Source organism: Balearica regulorum, chromosome 3 (genome assembly GCF_011004875.1).
Source record: "Balearica regulorum gibbericeps isolate bBalReg1 chromosome 3, bBalReg1.pri, whole genome shotgun sequence".
Lineage (NCBI taxonomy): Eukaryota > Metazoa > Chordata > Aves > Gruiformes > Gruidae > Balearica > Balearica regulorum.
The window spans coordinates 95,917,436-95,936,973 of record NC_046186.1 but is presented as its reverse complement, the minus strand read 5'-3'; the positions used below and the strand labels follow the sequence as shown (position 1 = coordinate 95,936,973).

The 19,538-nt window shown below is 46.7% G+C and overlaps 1 protein-coding gene across 9 annotated transcripts in view; it reads left to right on the top strand.

The window, feature by feature from the left end:
- Nucleotides 1-11,191, top strand: part of TTC7A (tetratricopeptide repeat domain 7A) — a 194,848-nt gene extending 183,657 nt beyond the window's left edge. For all 9 annotated transcript variants that reach the window (XM_075749060.1, XM_075749059.1, XM_075749063.1 and 6 more), the window contains one exon: nt 9,410-11,191. In XM_075749060.1, coding sequence (XP_075605175.1) covers nt 9,410-9,631 — 222 coding nt within the window. In that variant the 3' untranslated portion in view covers nt 9,632-11,191. The remainder of the gene's footprint in view (nt 1-9,409) is intronic.
- The last annotated feature ends 8,347 nt before the right edge of the window (nt 11,192-19,538 follow it).

Genomic DNA, 19,538 nt, shown 5'->3' with positions numbered 1-19,538 from the left:
AGCCCAGCCATCCGTGGGCTGTGCAGCAGGATCGTAGCTCCTGAGCATCAGTTAGGAGCTGACACAGTTGTTTTGCAGGTTTGTTGCCCCCTCTCTTCCTCTGCAGTTGCCCGGCTTCCTTCCTCCGTCCAGAGGAGACAGTGGAGCCATCACAAACAAGGTGATAAGTGATTGTCTGACACCGAAGCCATCACTTAGATGCTATGAGTGGCCCTTTCCTCTCTTGGGGGAACTGCGCATTTCCCTCATGAGCAGAGACCGGACCTGCTGGGTGTTTGGGGTTGTTGGAAGGAGCAAATCTGATCCACTGCACAGCACAGAGATTTCAGTCCATTAGCAGGAGCACTGGTGCTCTGCTTCTCAGAGGTGGATTATCCTGGTTTCCAGGGAATCTGGAGCTCCTGTTTATCAGTGCCAATCACTTGCGTTCCTCTGTTGTGGTAAGTTATTCTCCATGTCCCTGAGGTGCTCATTACCACATTATTCAGGCTCTGTTTACGTAACTTTAGAAACCAAACTGAATTCCTGAAAGACAAAACTGCCCAGCTCTTCTCTGATCCCTTCTCTAAAGCGTGCGTAACACCTTACAAGAGAAGAACCCGATACATTTCTTAAACCCCTTGAGTTCCTGGGGTGGTTCAGTCATCTCTGGAGAATAAAACTTGCATCCAGGCCTAAAGACATTGTCCTAGGTCTGTTTTCTCCCTGCAGCAGATGCCTGTCCACTGAGCTCCACTCTCATCTTCCAGGAGATTACTAGCATTAGTTGTGGTTTCCCATCCACAGCCCTCAAGATACCACTGCAGCTCTGCTAATCAGTATTGTCTTCATGCTGTGCTTTGCTCAGAGATCAAATTAAAGCCTGGAAATTGTTGTAGTCAAGTTGATCTACAGCTGAACTCATAAATGGTATTTCAGAAAGCACAATAACAGAAAATATTGCCTCCCAGTACATGAGACACAGCTGCACAAACAGGGAGGTGGGAACTAGCAAGACTTGCAGGTTTTCAGCGTGCTGTCCCGATACGCGGAGCTGCCCACAGTCAAGAGAAGGAGGCAGATCCCTTCTTGCCAAACAAATGGGAAACATGAAAACATCAGAGCTCTCCAGTGTCGCTAGAGCTTCCATTTACACTAATGTTATGTGCAATATTTATCAAAAGTCTTTAATTATTTATCTTCTCAATGAGTTTCTTCATTCATTCTCCTTTGAGCATGTAACAGAAAATGCTATCTGTAATTCAGCAGAATCTCATTGTGCATGGAGGTCCATGATTTATGAGAGATTTTATGTTAAGAGACAATAAGGAAACACATTCCTCGTGGGCTCAGAGGCATGGGAGCAGAAGCCGGAGGCACTGGCTGGCCCTCAGCAGCGCGTGCCTGCCCAGCTCGCTCTGTGATTCTCGGCAGCTCAGCTAGCTTAGCGCTTAGCTGCGATGTTGCACTCCGAGGCTCCGGCTGTAGCTGTGCAGAGGATGTCATTAATAACATGCTATCCCAGAGACTGCCAGTAGTGGAAAACTAAAGCAAATTAAGATTTTTTAAATATCTCGGCTCTCCTTTCAGAAGACATCTGCTGTAATCTACATTGGCATGCTGTGTGCTTCTGTCAGCCCTGTTTTCACTGCTCTACATCCCTCCTCAGAGACACACTAAATGCAGCGCTTGCTCTGGCGATTAGTTCTGTGAGACTGAGGTTCATAGAGACCCTTGGCAGAGCTGAAGCTGTTATCTTGGAGAACCTGTTCATGACTCATACGTTCAAACAAGGTTTACTCTTTACAGAGAGGGGAATAGAACATGCATGGGAAATGTTCACGTCAGCCCCTCCTTTGTTGCAAAGCAGTGCATTAAAAATTGGGGAAAGATCCAGCATTGGCACTGGAGGAAACCTAAGCAGGCAGAAATTCCCTGTTGATCAGCCGCAGCACACTGTGGGCACTCAGATTAGTTGGATGTCCAAGTCTTAAGCCTAGACATTCCCCAGCTATATGCAGCAACAGCTTGCTATGTGCAGCAGAACATAGGCACCTGCTTACTATCAAAACAGAGGCAGAGACCTGTGTCCCCGCCTGGGGGCGATGGGGGTGCTTAGCTGCTGCCCTGACTTCTTAAACATATTTGCTAGAAGTTAGCATGCACCCCCCCGGGCACAAGAGAGGCAAGTTCTCAACCCTCCTCAGCCTGAGAACACTTGAACTCAGGACTTCTACCTCCCAAAGCTTGGCCCTTGACCCTGCTCCTCTGCATTGTTCCTGAGGAACGGCAGGTTATTCAATGCAAAATGCATTAGCAGCCAATGAAGCACAGCAACCACTTTCTGGTTGAGTGCGTTAGCCAGCAGGTTACCTGCTGCTCTTCAGCATCCTGCATGTATGTTGCATGCCTTTTCTCTCATTGCTGGTGCTGAACAATCTCAATTCTGCCTCTATTTTGAAATATTTGGATATATCTAGGCTGAATCTCACTAATTTCAACAAGGCTTTCTGCCAGGGAAGCAGGTACAGTGCATAACAGAATTGGGACCTTTTAAATTATAAATTATGTATTCTAAATTACTTTTTATTATCGGTTTTGGAATTTCTCTTAATGCATGTTTTTACAGACCACACCATGAGCTTGAGTCTTAGTTGAAGCTACTGTGCGCTCTACTGCAACATTACTATGACAACTGCTAAGATCAGGGCTGGGAGAAATCTTGCCTTCCCTAGAAAAAGAGAGTGCGAAACAAATACTGCATTTAGTTAGTCTCAAACATGCGGTTGAGGCATCCTGTTAGGCTTTCTTGCTTGCCGCTTCATCTCCATGTAGGTCTCAGCAAATTAAGAGCTATCCAGAGAATATTCAGCATGCAGCAAACAATTCTGCTTTGAACGAAGCTTAAGTGACAACAATCCAACAAGGCAGAAAAACTCCTCGTTCTCCCTAGGCTTGTATGAGCCTCCCTATGAAGAGATCAGAGCCTCCTGGTTTGAAATGCTGCCTTAGGGTTTGCTTTTTATGTCAATAAATGTTTTATCACATTTAAGCTTCAAACACAGTACAAACATCCCTGCTAACATTTGATGAACTCAAGTAGAGACAGCAAGCCTGGGCAGAGGTGTGCAGCACGGCGCAGTGCTTCCCTTCTGCGGGGGGTGGCTTGCCTTGGCCTCACAGGGGGGCCTGGCTGAGATGGTGCCTTTGCAATTATACACGGCCTTGAAAGCACATTGGCAAGCTGAGGAAGGGGATGTGCCTCTCTTCAGGTCTTCACCACTTCTGATCTTGTCTTTCTTTGGCTTTTTCTTCTCTCCCTGCCAAAGCTACCTCAGTATGCTTGGTAAAGTATAGCCATGTGCCCAGGTCTGTGGTGGGCTTAAGATGTCTCTGTCTTCACGCTCAGCTAGTCTGTCTCTCCTGATAGCTCCTTGCAGTCTCATCTCTTCTCTTACCTCACACTCACCTGTAGCACATGAAGATGCTGCAGTGAAGTTTAAGCAGCAATCTGCTGCTAGGCTGATGTTGGTGCCTGCAGTACCGGAGCTGAAATTTCCAGGTTGAGCCTATTGAGTTGAAACCCCCAGGCAGCGCACAAGTGCTACAAATCGTGATGCTAACTTGGACTTTTGCTTTTCCCAGCACTTGCCAGTTGCTCCCCCTCCAGTGCCGTTCCTTTTTCCATTCCACATGCTGGGTTTTGCAGCGGCCCTGCCTGCCTTCCCTCCCCTCCCCTCTCCTTCCCCTCCTCTGCTTTATCAAATGCAGCAGTTCAGCGTCACTGACTGACAGGGGATGCAGCAGCTTCGGCGGAGGAGTTGGAGAGGGGGAAGGAAGAGAAGGAAAAGCTACTCTCGACAAAAGAGGCAGCAGAAAAACTGAAAGACGAGCTTTCCTCCAGAAGCAGATCCCAGCCACCCTTCCTTAGGGCAGCAAATTAAGATACGGTCTCTAATTCAGTGTGTTTAGCGAGCGGACCCTGACTGGTCTGTGTATTCCTACAGTATATTTTCAGAAAACAAAGCTCAGATGTATAGCTCGGGTTTGCCACAATCTGGACTGAATCAGCAAAATGGATGATTAGCTACCCCGCACACTGCCAGCCGCTGCGCGGCTAACTGACAGCACAACAAAAACTCACTTCACTGCTCGCAGCTTAAAAAAAAATCCTGGCTCCTCAGAAATGCAAAGGTCATGAATGTAGGGGGAAAGAATCACAGAGCAATTGGCTAGTTGCGTGTCTGTCTGTATTCTAGGAGACCTAGGATTTCCAGGGTTAGTCTTTGCCGTTTCCAAAAGGACTCTCTGATATTTCATGGTTTATGCAACAGATTTTGCTTACAACTTACTCTGATTGCTAAATAATTACAGAAGCGTATGTTGCCCTGTAGCAGTGCGGATTTTTCTGTTACATGAGACTGTTATCGCCAAGTGCTAAATGCATCTTGAAAGGCTTTTTGTAGGGTTCTGCTGAATAAGCACATTTTTGAACGAGCACTTTTCTGCAGCATGCCCTGATTTTACCAGCTCCTGATTACCCTCCTACTAACCACTAGTGACATGTCTGTATTACAGATTGGAGTAGACAGTGAGGATACCCCATTTACCTTTAAATTAATTGGCTAATGTACTAGCAGAAGCCCAACAGAAAGTCTGCAAAGTCTAAATTATTCTGGAAACTTCTTAGGATATTTAGACAATAAGGGGTGAAAATGCTCTGCTCAGTTGAGAAAAGCATCAGAGACAACCTCACTTTGGAATCTGAGATTCATGCAAAAAAGAGATAACTTGCATTTAAAGTAATTATTAAAATAAATTTGTGAAGGATAGAGTCTAGTCCACCTATACAGCTTCTCCAAGAATGAGGTGACCGTGCAAACAAAACAAAAAACAGTCTTCCAGGAATGAAATAAAATGTTTTTTCTGGACATGTCTTTTCAATGCAAGCCCCAAAGGAAACAACAAATAAATCTGTGCCACCTTATTGGAAGGAGAAAAGGATGCCAAGACTCAGGATAACTCCCTGCTGCTCATCAGGTGTTTGAACTAAACATTTGCAAAGGAAGTTTTGACTTTCATTACTAAAAATAAACTCCAGCTTGTACATGAGGCTTATTTTCTAGTCTTCCATAATGTCTTTTCTGCACTATTTTCTGCAAATTTTATGAGCTAACAACCTTTAAGAAGGCGTTGTCAAACTAAGGAAATAAAGGCACAGATCAGAAATTTCACAACCTTCTGAAGCGGGACTTCAAGTGGGGCTTATGCATGCTTTATTAGTAGAAATTGAAAACAAATCACTTTTTTGCTCATCTAACTTAAATTGAAATATGGCTCTCCTAAAACAAAAATAGCCTCACTCAAGTATCAATTACTAAGTATCACGTCACTGAAGGCAAGGGAGTCCAACCCATTGTCACGATAGAAGTGGTTTAGGTTTTGTTTGTTTTGCATGCAGACAAGGTCAAAAATACCTTTGAAAAAGCTTCCCATGTACACCCCCTGTTCCCTGAAATTCAAAACGATAAAATCAGGAGTCCAGCTGCCAGCATAAGGCACCCTAAATCAGCAACCCAAATTCGCTATCTCCCCTCTGCCTTCATGCACTGCTAGACTGTACCAGCTTCGCTGTGCCACAACACTTCACCTCAAATGAATTTCTTCCAGTGCTTTCAGCGCCGTCTTTTACAGTCTGGCTGGAAAGTGCAAGCTTCACTACTCTGCCTTGGTGTACAAGATCTGAAGTATGTCTTCAGACCTAAAGAAGAAAATTAAATTAATCCGCACAAATTACCCTTAGACCTCCTTGAGCGACTGAGTTAGCATCTGAGCGCTATCCAGCTACATTAACGCGAGCAGCACCTGAAATGTCTAGTGCAAGCCCTAGCCACAAAGTGCCCACAGGAGCTTGAAAGCAAAATGATTCCCACACACCTTTTGGTTTGGGGTCTTTTACTAGTTATAATATGCTTGAGTTTACAAAGAAGCCTGTCGTCATTGCTCCTTAGGGCCTGACTCAGTACCAACAACACTGAACAGAGAAGACCGTCTTAGAGGTACTCACCATCCCTGGGAGGAAAATGACCGGGCAAAACCAGAAGTGCCAGTGCTAGCCAGGAGGTGGCAGAGGAGCGAGGCCACCTTGTACACGGGTTTCTGCATTAATTTGGCAAATGCACAAATACAAACCAAGGAAAGACAACAAAACCCAGCCCCACCCTCCATCTTCAGGAATAAGAAGATGAAACCCTTAATCACATTCCTGCTTGTATTTATACTAATTGTTCATCTTCCTGAGATCTGACTTTATGAAATTATGCATGCACACCAAGCAGATGAGTTTCCATAGAAACTCAGGAACTGAACTTTCATTAGAAAAATCTTTTAAAAAAAAATCTTCCAGATAAAAATGCAAATTGCCTGTCAGTGGGTGGCTTTCTGAATTTATACATAATTTTTTTCTTTTGCACTGTAGGCAGATTCCAGCTGGACCTACATAGCAACAACACGCAGGCATTGTTTATAGCAAGCCAGACTCCATGGGGAAATAAGAAATTCAGTAGCAAGGAGAAGCTCTGAAGTGCAAATACCTCAGGGAAACAAAAAAAATGAAGTGCTCAGTGCTGCGTCTTCATGAGGCTTGGGGATTGTGCAGCCTCCAGCTCTCACAAAACACTTGTGGTTTGCAAGGAATGGGGTGAGGAGGAGGGGAGAGAGGAAACCCAAAGCAAGAAGCTCTCCTGCACACAGAATTAATGATTTTGAACCTGTCCTTTAAACATCCAGCAGCGTATTTCTGCCGGTTCAGTTAAGCCTCACTGGAAAGGCTGACACCATCTGTCGCAGCTCACTCTGGGTGAAGGAGTAGGTCTCGTGCTGGGGTTTGGGAACATTGGCAGGGCCAGGGTTGAGGAGCACGTTGGCCATACCCCAGCCTCCGCTTGGGCTGAGACTTGAAGCACAGCGTCTTTTGCCCATACCACACAGAAATCCAGGCACGTGGGCAAGCAGGGGCCATGGGGCAGGTCGTGGTCAGGACAAGTGGGGAGCAGGACAGTGGGCTTGCCTGGGAAGGGCCATGGACCTGGGCTGCCTTTGGCATGAACGGTTGTGTGCAAAAGCAAAGAGGAAGCGAGAAATCTTTACCTCCTTTAGCAAACGTTTCCTCCTGTGTTTCTCCTGGAAAACATAGCAGTTTTTCACTCCTGCAGCATACTGCAGTGTCAACAGGAGGCTTTCCCATGGCTTTGAGGAGCCTGAGATCACACTTTCTGAGGGTTCACAGGTTTTTTTTCAGCTAAAGTGGCATGCTTGAAAGCACTGAATAGCGACAAGCAAATGTTCACATGTGCTGCCCTTACTGGTGGGCTACGCTTGAGCATCTCCCCAAGGTGAACACAGTACCTGGGGTTTGCATGCTGCCTCCTCCCAGTGCTGCAAAACAGCTGCAGGGACCATTAGATGCAAAACTCCGTTCTCCTCAAGCACAGGCGACATGAAGTACAGCGGCTTCACACTGGGGAGCCATGGAGGGCAGAAGCCATGCCAGCCGCTGGTCCTTGACCGGCAAGGGTGCTGGGGCAGAGAAGGGAGCGGTGCCGCACGAGCGGTTTACGATGAGGTGGATTTCACTGCGGCATTGTTGAGAGGCGCGAGATGTCAGCCAGGGAGGGAATTCCCCTCCTCGTTGGAGAGGGATGACAGGCAGCAGCTGCACAGGCTTGCTGGCCCCTGTGCCTCTGGGGCCAGCGGCCCTCCGGGAGCGTCGAGAGGCTTGATGTCGCTTAGTGTCAGGGTGAGGACAGCGATGGGTCCCCGGCCACCAGAGAGCACAATCGGCTCTGCTTGGTCAGCGCAACAGGAAGAGTTCTGAGGAAGAGTGGTTTTGTGGTTGAGGACAAACTTGAGCTGAGATAGCTCCCATCTATTCTTGGCTCGGCAGCAGATTTGCTATGGCCACACTACTTGCCCTTTCTGTGCCTCATTATCCCTGTCAAGCGGGTGACTCAAATTGTAATTGCACAAATTCCTTCCAGTCTGTCATTACATGCCCGCGGTCGTCTCCAAGCAGCTACCTCCAGAGAAACCAGCCTCTCCCATCGGGTACCTCTGTGCCACCTGTGCCTGCTCGCAAGGGGACGGGAAGATTAGCGCCACTGCCTCGCCATTTTCCAACAGAGAGAGAAACCTGAAGGAAAAACACACCCACTGTGTCTTTAGATGATCAAATTTGATACTGAGTTGATTATTCAGGTCAAGGTTACGGGCAAGAAAGAGGCAGTGAAACTTTTCACAGTACCGCCGATACTTGATTAAATGGGTGCTTCCTAATTTTTCTCTCAGGCAAAGTAGGTAGTCCCAAGAAAAGCATGATGTCAGGCAGTCATCTCACTTTCCAGCATTTCTGTGGGTGAGTGCCGGCGGAGGCCATGCAGAGCTTGGCAGGCGACGTGAAAGTGTTGGCTGCTTCTTCCACAGGCCACACCTGGATGAAAGTGGTGGGAAGTTCATCCCGGTGCGTGCACCTTCAGGAGGGAGCAGAAAAATGCCGCTAACGCCTCGTGGCCTGCAAAGCCCACGTGACCATCTGGGCTCAGCATGGCTGACTGCTGTATAATTAAAAGGGAGTCTGGCTCATTAGATGCTTTGTGGGTTCAGACGCATCCATGCGAGCCCTATAGGAAAACATGTTCTTCCTACCACTTCTTTCATCCTCCCCCTCCTGTTCCTTCCAGATGGTTACACCCACTTGTGTCTTTTCTTACCCTAAGGACAGCTTTTTAAACAAGGTTCCTCCATCCTTCTCCTCCCCCACGCTGCTTTAGGATCTGCATTGGAGTGCAAATAGCAGGAGGACAGAGAGCCCCATGTTGTCACATACAGCTGCCCCTAGAAGGCTGGAAGGGGCCGCGTCCCTCTAGCCCCATTTGGTAAGAGGAAAAGTCTTTCTATATGGTCACGATGTAGGAGCTGAGACACTTTACCTGAGCCTCAGCTGGGTGTTCTAGATGTGCAAGAGTTATTTAGATACTCAGTGTAGGTGAACCTGGGTATATTTTCCTGGGGATTAGAAGCCAGTGTAACCTACTCAAGGAGAGAGGGATGCTTGAATGGCCTGTAGCCTTTCACTGTAGCACCAGTATACGCTCTCCCAGTAACACGCAGCACGAGTAGTTGCAGAGCTGAATCAGTCTCTGCTTAAAAAAAAAAATTTCACAATTGTTTTTTTAAATTACACATCACAAAAGCAGAGCTTAAGACCTGATTAATACTCGTCTCCAGAAACAGGTGGAGATCCTCCCCATAGGACTCCAGTGCCTGCACTCTTATGTCTGCCCAGCTTGCTGGGAGCTTGGGGCACTCCATCACTCCATTTCTTCCTCTGTTCTGTGCCGTTGTTAACTGCTCATCACTTGTCTGTTGACAGGGCCTGGTGCTGAACAGACTTGGGCGGAGGGACCTGGCCCAGAAAGTCCTCAGAGATGCCATCCGGATCCAGACTACCAGTCACAGGGCCTGGAACAGCCTTGGAGAGGTCTTGCAAGCCCAGGGGAAAAATGAAGCAGCCATTGAATGTTTCCTCACCGCTCTGGACCTCGAATCCAGCAGTCCTGTCATCCCATTCACTGTCATTCCCAGGGAGCTCTGAAGCTTTGCCCTGCAGCTAAGCACCTTCATTCTGTGGACAGACATCAGACCCAAATAAAGAAAGAAAATGCCTGACAGAAAAGTGCCATTGTAACCCGGAACTGGGCAAAATAGTTCCAGGATGGGGCTCAGGTCTACACACTCAGCTGAGACAAGCCTAACTGTAGAAGAATTTGCAACAGGCAGAAATAGAGAATGCCTTTTTCTTCACAGGTGCCTGGCTCACCTCCTGTTCATGTTAATAGCAAGGCTTATTTCAAAGTGTTAGTTCAAGGTGACTGTCTGTAGAATAGATCATGCTAGGGTACAGCTGTTCTAAGCACTTGCACCTTTCAATTTTCATTAAAGATAAAAACCCCAAGCTCTGAATTAAAGCCCAGACCTGCTCTAAATGGGTAAGCAAATGCACCAGCTAACTTGACCAAGTTGTGCTTATTAAGCATGTGGTTGCCTCCACACAGGTCTGACAGGATAGAAATGGCAATTAAACCATATAGACATGCAGTATATGCTGTTTACAAAATTATTTTAGCTATTTTGATAATCGTTTTTCCTGCCTTGCTCTTATACCCTGCAGATGCTCACTATATTTAGCGTGGCGTTTGCTTAGACCAATTTAAATTAAAAATACTTTTTTTTTTTTTAAAGCTGCTATTGCAGTGTGATTCACAAAAGCAGAAAGACCAAAGACGAAATCAGTTCACACTTGAACTAGTATTAAAAACATGTATGTATCTCCAATTACCTATTTATTGAAAGGCCTTACATGAAGTAGCTAATTATAAAATCTGAGCTTAATTCTTATTAATCACCTATCGCATCACTTTTAGTGAGGAATGTAGTGTTTACCAGTATATAGTAACTGAACTCTGTGCTTTACTGCATTACCATTCCTGGCACAGAACATTTTCATATCCATCTTTTCATGATATAAAAGATGGCAGCACTCTTTTAAGGGAAAGTCTGCTGAAGGCAGTATGTGTGTATATGAATTACTTCTTTCCCAGAACCAAATCTTTGGATTGTCTGTAAAAATTTGACATTAGAGGTACGGAGCTGAGCCTTCAGTGGAGCGGGATCATTTTGTGTGTGGTATCAGATGTTAAAAGCCATCTCCAGAGCCAGCTGAAGAGCTCCTAATCCGCGCAGCCTCCCCGCGGCTGGCATGGCCCGGACAGGGGGTGCAGCTGGCGTACCCCCTGCTAAGCTGCTCCGTAGCTCTGCGTCACCTCCCCGGGGCCTCGGCAGCGCAGTGGAGCTGTACCGTGCTGTCACACGACGCACCAGAGCCAGCCCCGTCCAGACCGGTCCCGAGATGAAGATGATGCAGAATGAGCTGCGGGCACTTTTCTACACAAAAGGTTGGGGCTCTGTGCCCGTTTCTGCCCAGAGATTTGTGACTGTTTCATAAGTGGGTTTGCACTAAAACACACTTTGTACTATAGTTCTGCCCAGTATTGTGATCTGCAACTAGTTTGTTCTGGAAATAATAATATCCTCAGGCAATAAACGCATAGGGGTTATTTCTTAAAGAGTCTGAGGCTCTGGCAGCAGACTTGAAGTCAGCGTTGTTTACAATTATTTGGAAACCTGCAGGCTAATGGAGAGGTGGGCTCCTCGCGCCGCTCCCAGACCACACCAGGGCAGAGCCCCTGCCCGCAGCCTCCCCTCGAGGCGCCCGTGCGAGGGAAGCGTCCTGCCCACCGCAGGCTTCTCAGCAGCCTGTTGCACTCCCAGGCCAATACATAGCGGGTTGGGTTTTTTTCTCCATTAAATCTTGCTGGTGCAACAGCCCAGCTTATTCCTCTGTTCACCGAGGGATCCGGAGTGAAAGCAGCTCGGCCATGATAGGTCCTCAGCACATGAGGCCTGTCGTTTTCCAGTGCCACACAGGCACCAAACTTTAGGCCAGAGGCAGGTTTCCAAGGAGACGGTGTTACCCGGCCACATTTCTTGTTTGCAATAGCACCAGCAGCAGAGGAAGGAGTAGGTGTTAAAGTACCAGAATTAAATGAGTTTCATGAAGACAGAAAGATGCAGCAGAGACCCATTTTGCTGTGAAGGATGCTATGAAGTCAGCTTGCTCTGCACTGCAGGTGGGGAAGGGGGAAGGGGAGGGGGGGGCAGATGTTGTTGTTGACATAATATGTAAATTGTTACCCAAGTGTTTTAAACCCAGTTCCACAGTCAGATGCAATCTGACAATGGACTTAAATAGATAGATATATATATAAAAATAGATATTATATTCTGGTATTTGTTCTGTTCCACGGTTCCCAGGGTGGGAGCGAGCCTTCTGTATAAGACAAAAAAAGAGTCAGTGTGATCTGACATCACCGCTTTCTTGTGCAACGTGTATCTGTAAAGCACTGCCATAGCAACTTCTGTGTACCAGACAGCAGATAGCTGTGTACAAGCTACGCATCCACCGCTGTGACAGAGGAACTGCTTTAAGAGGTCTGTAACGAAGCCAGTCGGTGACCTGGCAGCAGGGTGCCTGTTTCCCAGCAGCCGCTGAGAAGCAAACACTCGCAGGCCCATTTACTTCTGCATGCCTGGCTTGTAAACAGCCACCAGCACATCACATTCGTTGCCATCAGGAACTTCATCTCTGCAATAATCGGACTTGCCACAGCAGTCATCTTCCTGGGAGAGCTGCGAACATGCTTCAAGTCCATCGGCCAGTTAGATGTTGCCTTGGTGGTCCCGTAGTTGTTGTGTGCATTAACGAGCGTTACTGGCATAGGAATTGCAGGTCTGAGAGTTTCTGCTTCAGGTGTGGCAAGGAAGACGTCCACGAGTAAATGCCATCGGCATTGATAGGAACTACAGGGGTAAGGTGCACGCTACCAGCACAGCACACCACAGCCCCTACATCAGTGGCAGACAAAGTACTTTACAGGGAAACGGGACTCGATCCTGAGATTTGCTGCTTGCTTCCCAGAGGGTACAAAGCACCTGTTGGCTGGAGGGGTGTTACATTGACCTGAACTGCTCTGTACCGTGCAGGAAAGCGGGTGGTTGTTTCAGACGTGCATGTATTTGGGGGGTGAATCCTCTAGCCACATTTGTTAGTAGTGCTCACCAAAATGGAAGCCTTCCCAAGCTTACATGCTACCTCTGTTCTTCAAGGTGGATTTTGTTCGTACTTCCAGGGTTAGAAAAACAAAGACAACTACTTCAGACAAGCGTATGTGTTGTAGAATTTATTTAAATAGCCATGTTGATAAATCTAATAGATCCACTTCCCTGAGCTCAGTAAGTAATACTTCTTTGTATAGCAGGGAGCCTGGCATGCTTAATGCTCAGGGTTTGAGACTAAGGACGTAAGATTTACTTTACATCCCAACCCTCATGATTATTACAGATGATCATAAGTAATGGAAGTTTGGGGAACAATAAGTAAAATACCAATTTTGTGAGCTGTAGCACTGACTTGAGTCCAGCAGAGTTTTCTCATTTGTTTAGAAAGAGGAAGAGAAAAAAGGCATCATTGCCTAAAGGATCCAGGTATACCTAGGTTCCTCTTGTTCCACCACAAGGTTATTTTCCTTTGTGTTGGCAGGGCGCATACAAAAGAAAAATAATTAGCTCCTATTTTTCTGTTGCACAATAAAGGAGTAGTATTTGCCTTTGACCAACCAGAAGGTTGGTATATTGTAACAAAAATGACTTTGCCTCCAGGATAACAGGAGGAGAAGCCCAAGAGGCCAGGGAACGACCCCCCCCTCCCTCTCTTACCCAATGTAAACTGTCATTAGCTCCACTGGAGTTGTTGGCATTTATGAGCATTTCCTCCAGCTGAGGATCTGCCCACCGGTGTACTCATTCTGTACAGGGAGTACAATGGAGCTGCCATATTCCTGCGCTGCACAAGTACCCCAGTCTGTTTCTATTGGTAACAGTTCATGCTACTGATTATCACAATGCTTCAGAAGTGCTAATTATCTTTTCTTGGTAATGACTAATAAATCCAAATGGAGAACAGTCCTGGAGGGTGTTTACTTTAAAATTCACTGGCTGGGAACCAAAGTCGGCACAGCACTGACTGCTGCAGTTTGAATTACAGTTATTTTATCCAAAAAATGTTCCATTTTCGGAGAGTCTTGGTGAAGACAGAATTTGGCTAGTTTATATTTCATTTTAATGGCAGCAGAGTCCTTTTTAGTGAAAAGACATCACTGCCATGATCTTTTTTCAGCCAAACCAACAGAGATTAGATAGTCGCAATTCGGCCTAGGAGAGGAGGGCTTCCCAGAGCGACCGCGCTGCAGCGATAATTGCCTCTGACGGAATTGTATTACAGGCGTATTTGACAATTATGCAACGAGCACGTGTAGCTGAGACGTCTCTCCCTCCTCCAGCACGTCACATATTTGGCTAAGGAGAGCTGCTTTATGCCCGAAGGGACCACTGCAGCGCCCGCCTGGGTGCCCATCCGCGCTGCCCTGACGCCTGCTGTCACCTGCGAGGTGGCTGCTGCCACCAGCTGCACGGTCTTGTTGGCCAGCACCCCCGCGCTCCTGCTCATTCAACCAACCCTCTGACTGTTCCCTAAGCCGGGCTCCAGGCGACCATCTGCGTGATGGTCTCAGAAACGAGCAGCTGAAATACCCATCAGTTCGGTGCTGTTGGCAGGAGGGGAGGTAACCGCTGACCCAGCAGCTGCCGAGATGGTTCCTCCGACTTGGTCTTTAATGAACTGGCTCGCGCCTTCAGCTCCAGCAAACTAAGGCAGGTTCCCGAGGAACTGGATGCTAACGGATCCAGCTTGTTTCCCCACAGAAACACGGGCCAGCCTGGAGCTAAAACCACTGATAGGGACACGACACCGCGCGGTTGCAGAGCGGTCCGTGATGATGCAAGAACAAACCTCCCCCGAGCCAGTGCACAGAGGTGCTCAGCGTTCATACGTGCGAGTGTTTCCTACCCGCCACTTGTGTGCTGTTAACGCGGTTGTCGGAATCGTGTTTCCGTGTAACTTAACTTTTTTTGTCATTGTAAGATGTTTTCACCAGATGAATAAAATTGACCCCGTGGAAAACAAAAAATGCCCCTCGTGTTTCCTGCCAATTTCAGGACTTTTAATGTATTCATGCCACAGATATTTCAAGCATTATGAAATGACCATTTGTTATATTAACTGGAACCCAGTGTGCCTAGCGAGTTACCAGTTGCAAAGGGTATTTTGGCCTACACCCTGTAGTTCATGGGAAAAACAAGAGTGAGCGAGCAAGCGGCGTGCTTTCAAGGAGGAACAGAGCCAGGAAAAAGGAGTAATGTAGCTGCAGATGTTTGGATTTATGGAGATTTAAGCGAGCATCATTCTTTTCGTGTGCTTCTTTCCAGTAAAAATAAACAAAGGTAGCGTGAGAAACTCTAACATCAAGGTAATATGCAAATACTGTGCCGTCAAGTTTAGGGACTCACCTTATTTTGGCCGCAATGCCGTTAATCATCTTTTTGCTACAAAAAGTTACCCTGTGGTTATTTGGAAATAAAATGTCTCCATTCAAGAGCTTCCAGAGCATTCTTCGCATTTACACATCAATCTTTTGGGCAAGCTTCAAGAGGGCCTTCTTAAAAAGCCAGCCCCTTAGTTGCATACTCAAACAAGATTAAGGACAGGGTTTTTGAAGAGCATTTCTTCATAACTGTGGCTGCTTTGGTTTACGAGGATATTCAGTATAACTCAAGCAGAACGAGGTTCCTCTGCGGCAGGAACAGAATTAAGTCCTTCAGCTGTTAGTACAAAGTCTTAAAACCGAAATTGAAGCGAACAAAACACTAGCTCTGACTTCTTCCCCCACAGTACACCGAGGAAGCGAACCAGCAGAGGGGGGTTTCGGGGGGGGGGGGGCGGAGGGAGGGAGAAGGCTGCCACGGCCCCTCCGAGCAGGAACCCAACTGGAGGCGGGCATACATCTGAACCCCGACAAAAACTGGGGCCTTGCGTTGTTCCGTCCCCTCTGAGGGAGACCACTCGTCTGTGCTTCCATCCTAACGCTGGTACATTGCCTGTTAGCCTCCCTGCATCACACAGATGTTTAGTATTCCCTTCCTGTTTCAGTGGGAAGAACGTAAGCCCTCCCGCCCCTCATTTTTGCTGGGAGGAGCTCCAGATGGTTTGGGTACTCTCCACCCTCAATTCAGAATCACTTCTTCCCTTGCAGAGAACCAAGCTATATTTCAGTGGTAATTTTGACATGATACTCTTGAAAGGTCATTAAGAATAATTTAATAATTTTTAATAATATATTTTATATAATTTTTAATAGTTGATTCATACCTCTGCTTCTCTCTTTCTGCTGCAGAATGGGTAAAACCAACTCAGATGATACATACAGTATATTCCTGCCTCGCGTGAAGCCCAGATATTTAGCAGTCCCATAAACAGCAAGGGAAGAGATGAGACGCATCGCTGCTGTCCAGATGCTCACTTCCATGACGGTCTCTGGCTGTCAGGTTTTTCTGGAGTCATCAAAGCAGCAGCGTTGACTTTCTGTTTAACCACATCCCTCGGGAGATGTCACATCCCAGTCAGATGTGCCTGAACCAGTCTTTGGAACATACATAGAAAAAATATACATGTAACCTACTGATCTTTAAAGAGTGGTGCTAGAGAAAGACAGCCTGGGTATCACTGACCTATTGCCGTTAGCAGTCAGTATAGCATTTAACTGAGCTGTGGCTGTCAAGCCAGTTTCCTCTCCTACATTGTCTCCAAAACGAAGAGAACATCTCAGAGCCAAAAACATCCCTGCAGGTCCACCAACTGAACGGCAAAAGATCCAAAGGTTTTCTCAATGCTCCAAGTTAAGTAAGTGTTGAATTATGGAAGGGAAAAAAAAGCCTTACAAGTCATTCCTCTGAATGTGCAGAGCTGCCATTTTCAGATCTGATCTCATTTAGAACTGATGTAGCCGCAGCGATCATCTGGCTGATGGAGGAAGAGAGGTAGAACACCTGAATTTTATACAGCAAAAATGGCAAGCATTGTAATATGGCCTAAAAGAGCAATGAAAACTGTAAAATAGGAGACATTTTAGTCACTGAAAAGCTCTCACAGAGGGAAAGCCCAGCTTCACCAGCTTTTCTGAGAGAAACACGCAAAAAGCCCCGGCTGTGAGAGTAAGAGCAAATGTAAAGCAGCCCCCCGCCAGCCTCCCGACTAGCAAAGGCCTCTCTGAACCTTAATTCTGCCCCTACCCTGCGCCGCAGCCAGAGACCCCGATCCAGCCCCAGAGCAGGGGGCCCGGGCTCGTGCTTACGGCAGATGCCAGTCCCGTGCCCAGCTCCCATTGCCCCCCCGAGGACAGCATGGTAGTCCTCGAAGCAAAAGATTCATTACATTAGGTATGGCGAGTCGGGTATCTTCTTTATGATGCAGTTGCTTACAATATTGTAATAATTAGGTCTGGGAACGGGGATGTTTGTAAATTAATGAGCAATAAGTATTCCTGTATTTTGTTGTCCTTTGCGAGGAGCTGACATAGGCAGCCCAAGTCTGCAACGCCAGGTGCTGTTTCAGAAGGCTGGGAGTTCAAGGATGTGACGCTTTTCTGGTCAGCGGAGGTTACAGGTGATTCTGTGCTCAGTGTAAATGGCATTGTCTGGCAGAAACAATTAGCAAACGAAGCGCTGCCTCACCAGAGGCCCTGCAGCTGTGGGGTCTCTTCTTCTAGGCTGACAACAAACAGAAATTTGAGATGCTAGCTCAGGTTCCCAAAACAGGAAGCTGCTAAATCCAGCGAGCGAGCAATTCATTTCCCACTCACAATGATTCTGCTCTTATAGCTCCTCGGAGGATACTGAAGTGTTTTTCGAAGGGTAGCAAGGGAGGTATTTCATCCTCATTTCTCACCAGATGGAAAACCAAGTCTGCCAGGAGTTGAGCCGAGAGGGGTGTTTTTCTGTGCAGAACTGGTTAAATTACTGTGACTTGGGTTTTAAAAGTTCCTTTCCGCAGTCTGCCTCCCACCCGCGACTACCAGTCGCAGCATGGCGCGGTCCTCCTTCAATCCTCTTTTTTTTCAGGTTTCTTCTGTGGAGGGCGAGCTAAGGGAAGTTTCCACTCACTCGTTACATTAATGCAATATATATGACTTCTATAAATCAGCAGAGCGGCCGCATTAGACACATGTTGGTGCAACTACAAGGTACAGAAAGGTACGGGCACCTCTGTACAAGCGGTCCAGGTCTGGCCTTGGAGTGCTGCTGTGTCAAGGAGGTGACTTATCACAACCAAAGCTCTTATTTATGAATTTCCTCTGTTTTCCCATTGTCCCCTCTTGGGTACTTGCAAAGCGCTTTCTGTTCAGCCAGCTAACTGAGAAGTAATAAGCTGGAAAAAAAAAAATTCTTTTCAAGCTATATTCTAAAGGAAAACTTCAGAGATTTTCAACTGAATAAAGAACTTTAAAAAACTTCCAATTAAACAAAATATTGTTCTGACAGGAGTCCTCAAGTAGTATCTTCAATCACTCAGATTTATATGACCAGAAGTTTTGAGAGAATTGCCAGAAGGGAGAGCATTTTGAAGCAAAAATTCAAGATGTTTAATCCTGAAACAATCTACACAGAACATTTAAATTTTCTTTTTTGTCTTCCAGCCAAGAACTATTCACCAAAGTTATCCCAACTTTGTACATGGCTCCAGTTTTTCTGGAACTTCGCTTTTCAGCAAATACCATACTCGAAAGAGTTTAGAAGTGTTTTTCAGTCCCACTTTTTGTCCTCATACATGGCTAATGCTTTCGCGGCATGAAAGCGTTCTTAAGTACTTCTGCACAGCATCATTACCAAACATCGCACCCACAGTCCAGCAAACGCAAGTTGTTTCCTGGAGATTAGTGCGAGCTGCTGAGGAAACATCAGCGCACACTGCTCCGCATGCGCGCGCGCACGGTGGGACGGTACGCGATACATACAGAACAATCCCAAGTACTTTTGGAAATCCCACCCGTGTGTACACATCTGCAATTCAGGTGATGGGGTTTAAAGTCTGTGGCTGGCTCAAAACATGCTCTGAGTTCTTAAATATTTTGGGTCTTGCTACAAAAACAAGTGTGCGATATATATACATATATGTATATATATCTCAAAGCACTAGCAAAGTCCTGCAGCAGCAGCAGCGGCGGCAGCGCCGGCGGAGCTCCCCTGCGCCAGGAGCTAGGCTGAGTACCTTACCCTGCCTGCGCTTAGAGCTGCCCAGGCAGACACTGCTGCTCTGCTTCCAACTCGCCGCTCTCTCGGTCGCTACTCGCTGCTCAACAGCAGCCTATTGCAGAGCTTTTCAGCTCTTGGTGATCCCTAGGAATTTTTACCGGGGATGTCTACATCTGTAAGATTTACTTATGTGGATTTCTGCGTAGGGTATGCCCTTTCCGGAAAGGACGCGGTCAGGGTGCCGTGCTAGTTGGGCATAGACACCCCTGGGATCTGGAGCTCACTGACTGAAGACTGGGGACTTAGAAGTTTTCTCCTAGATTCTATTAGAGCTTCTTAATTAAAAGTCCTCTTTGGGGATCTGAATTGAATTGGAAACCATGGTGATCGCTTAGGTCAATCAGCACAGAGATGATTGCATTTGGGAGAGTGAGGTGGAAGATGAGAACGTGTGCATGCTGAAGGAAAAAACAAAAAACCCCAAACATCTGTAAAAGCAAGAAGCATGCCTGTTTTGCAAAGGAACAGTTAGAAGATTCACGATCTAAGGCTCAACATTCACTATTGAATTAGAGACTACCAGCTGTCTTGCGGCATTGAAAAATGTCTTCAACTTTTATCTCTCTGAACATTTGATCAATGGATTTGACAGTCTGTCCACTTTCTCAAATCCGTGTGTGCCCATTTTTGCTCATGCTGACAACTATACCAGGAAAACCAAAACGCTAGCTAAGCAGCTC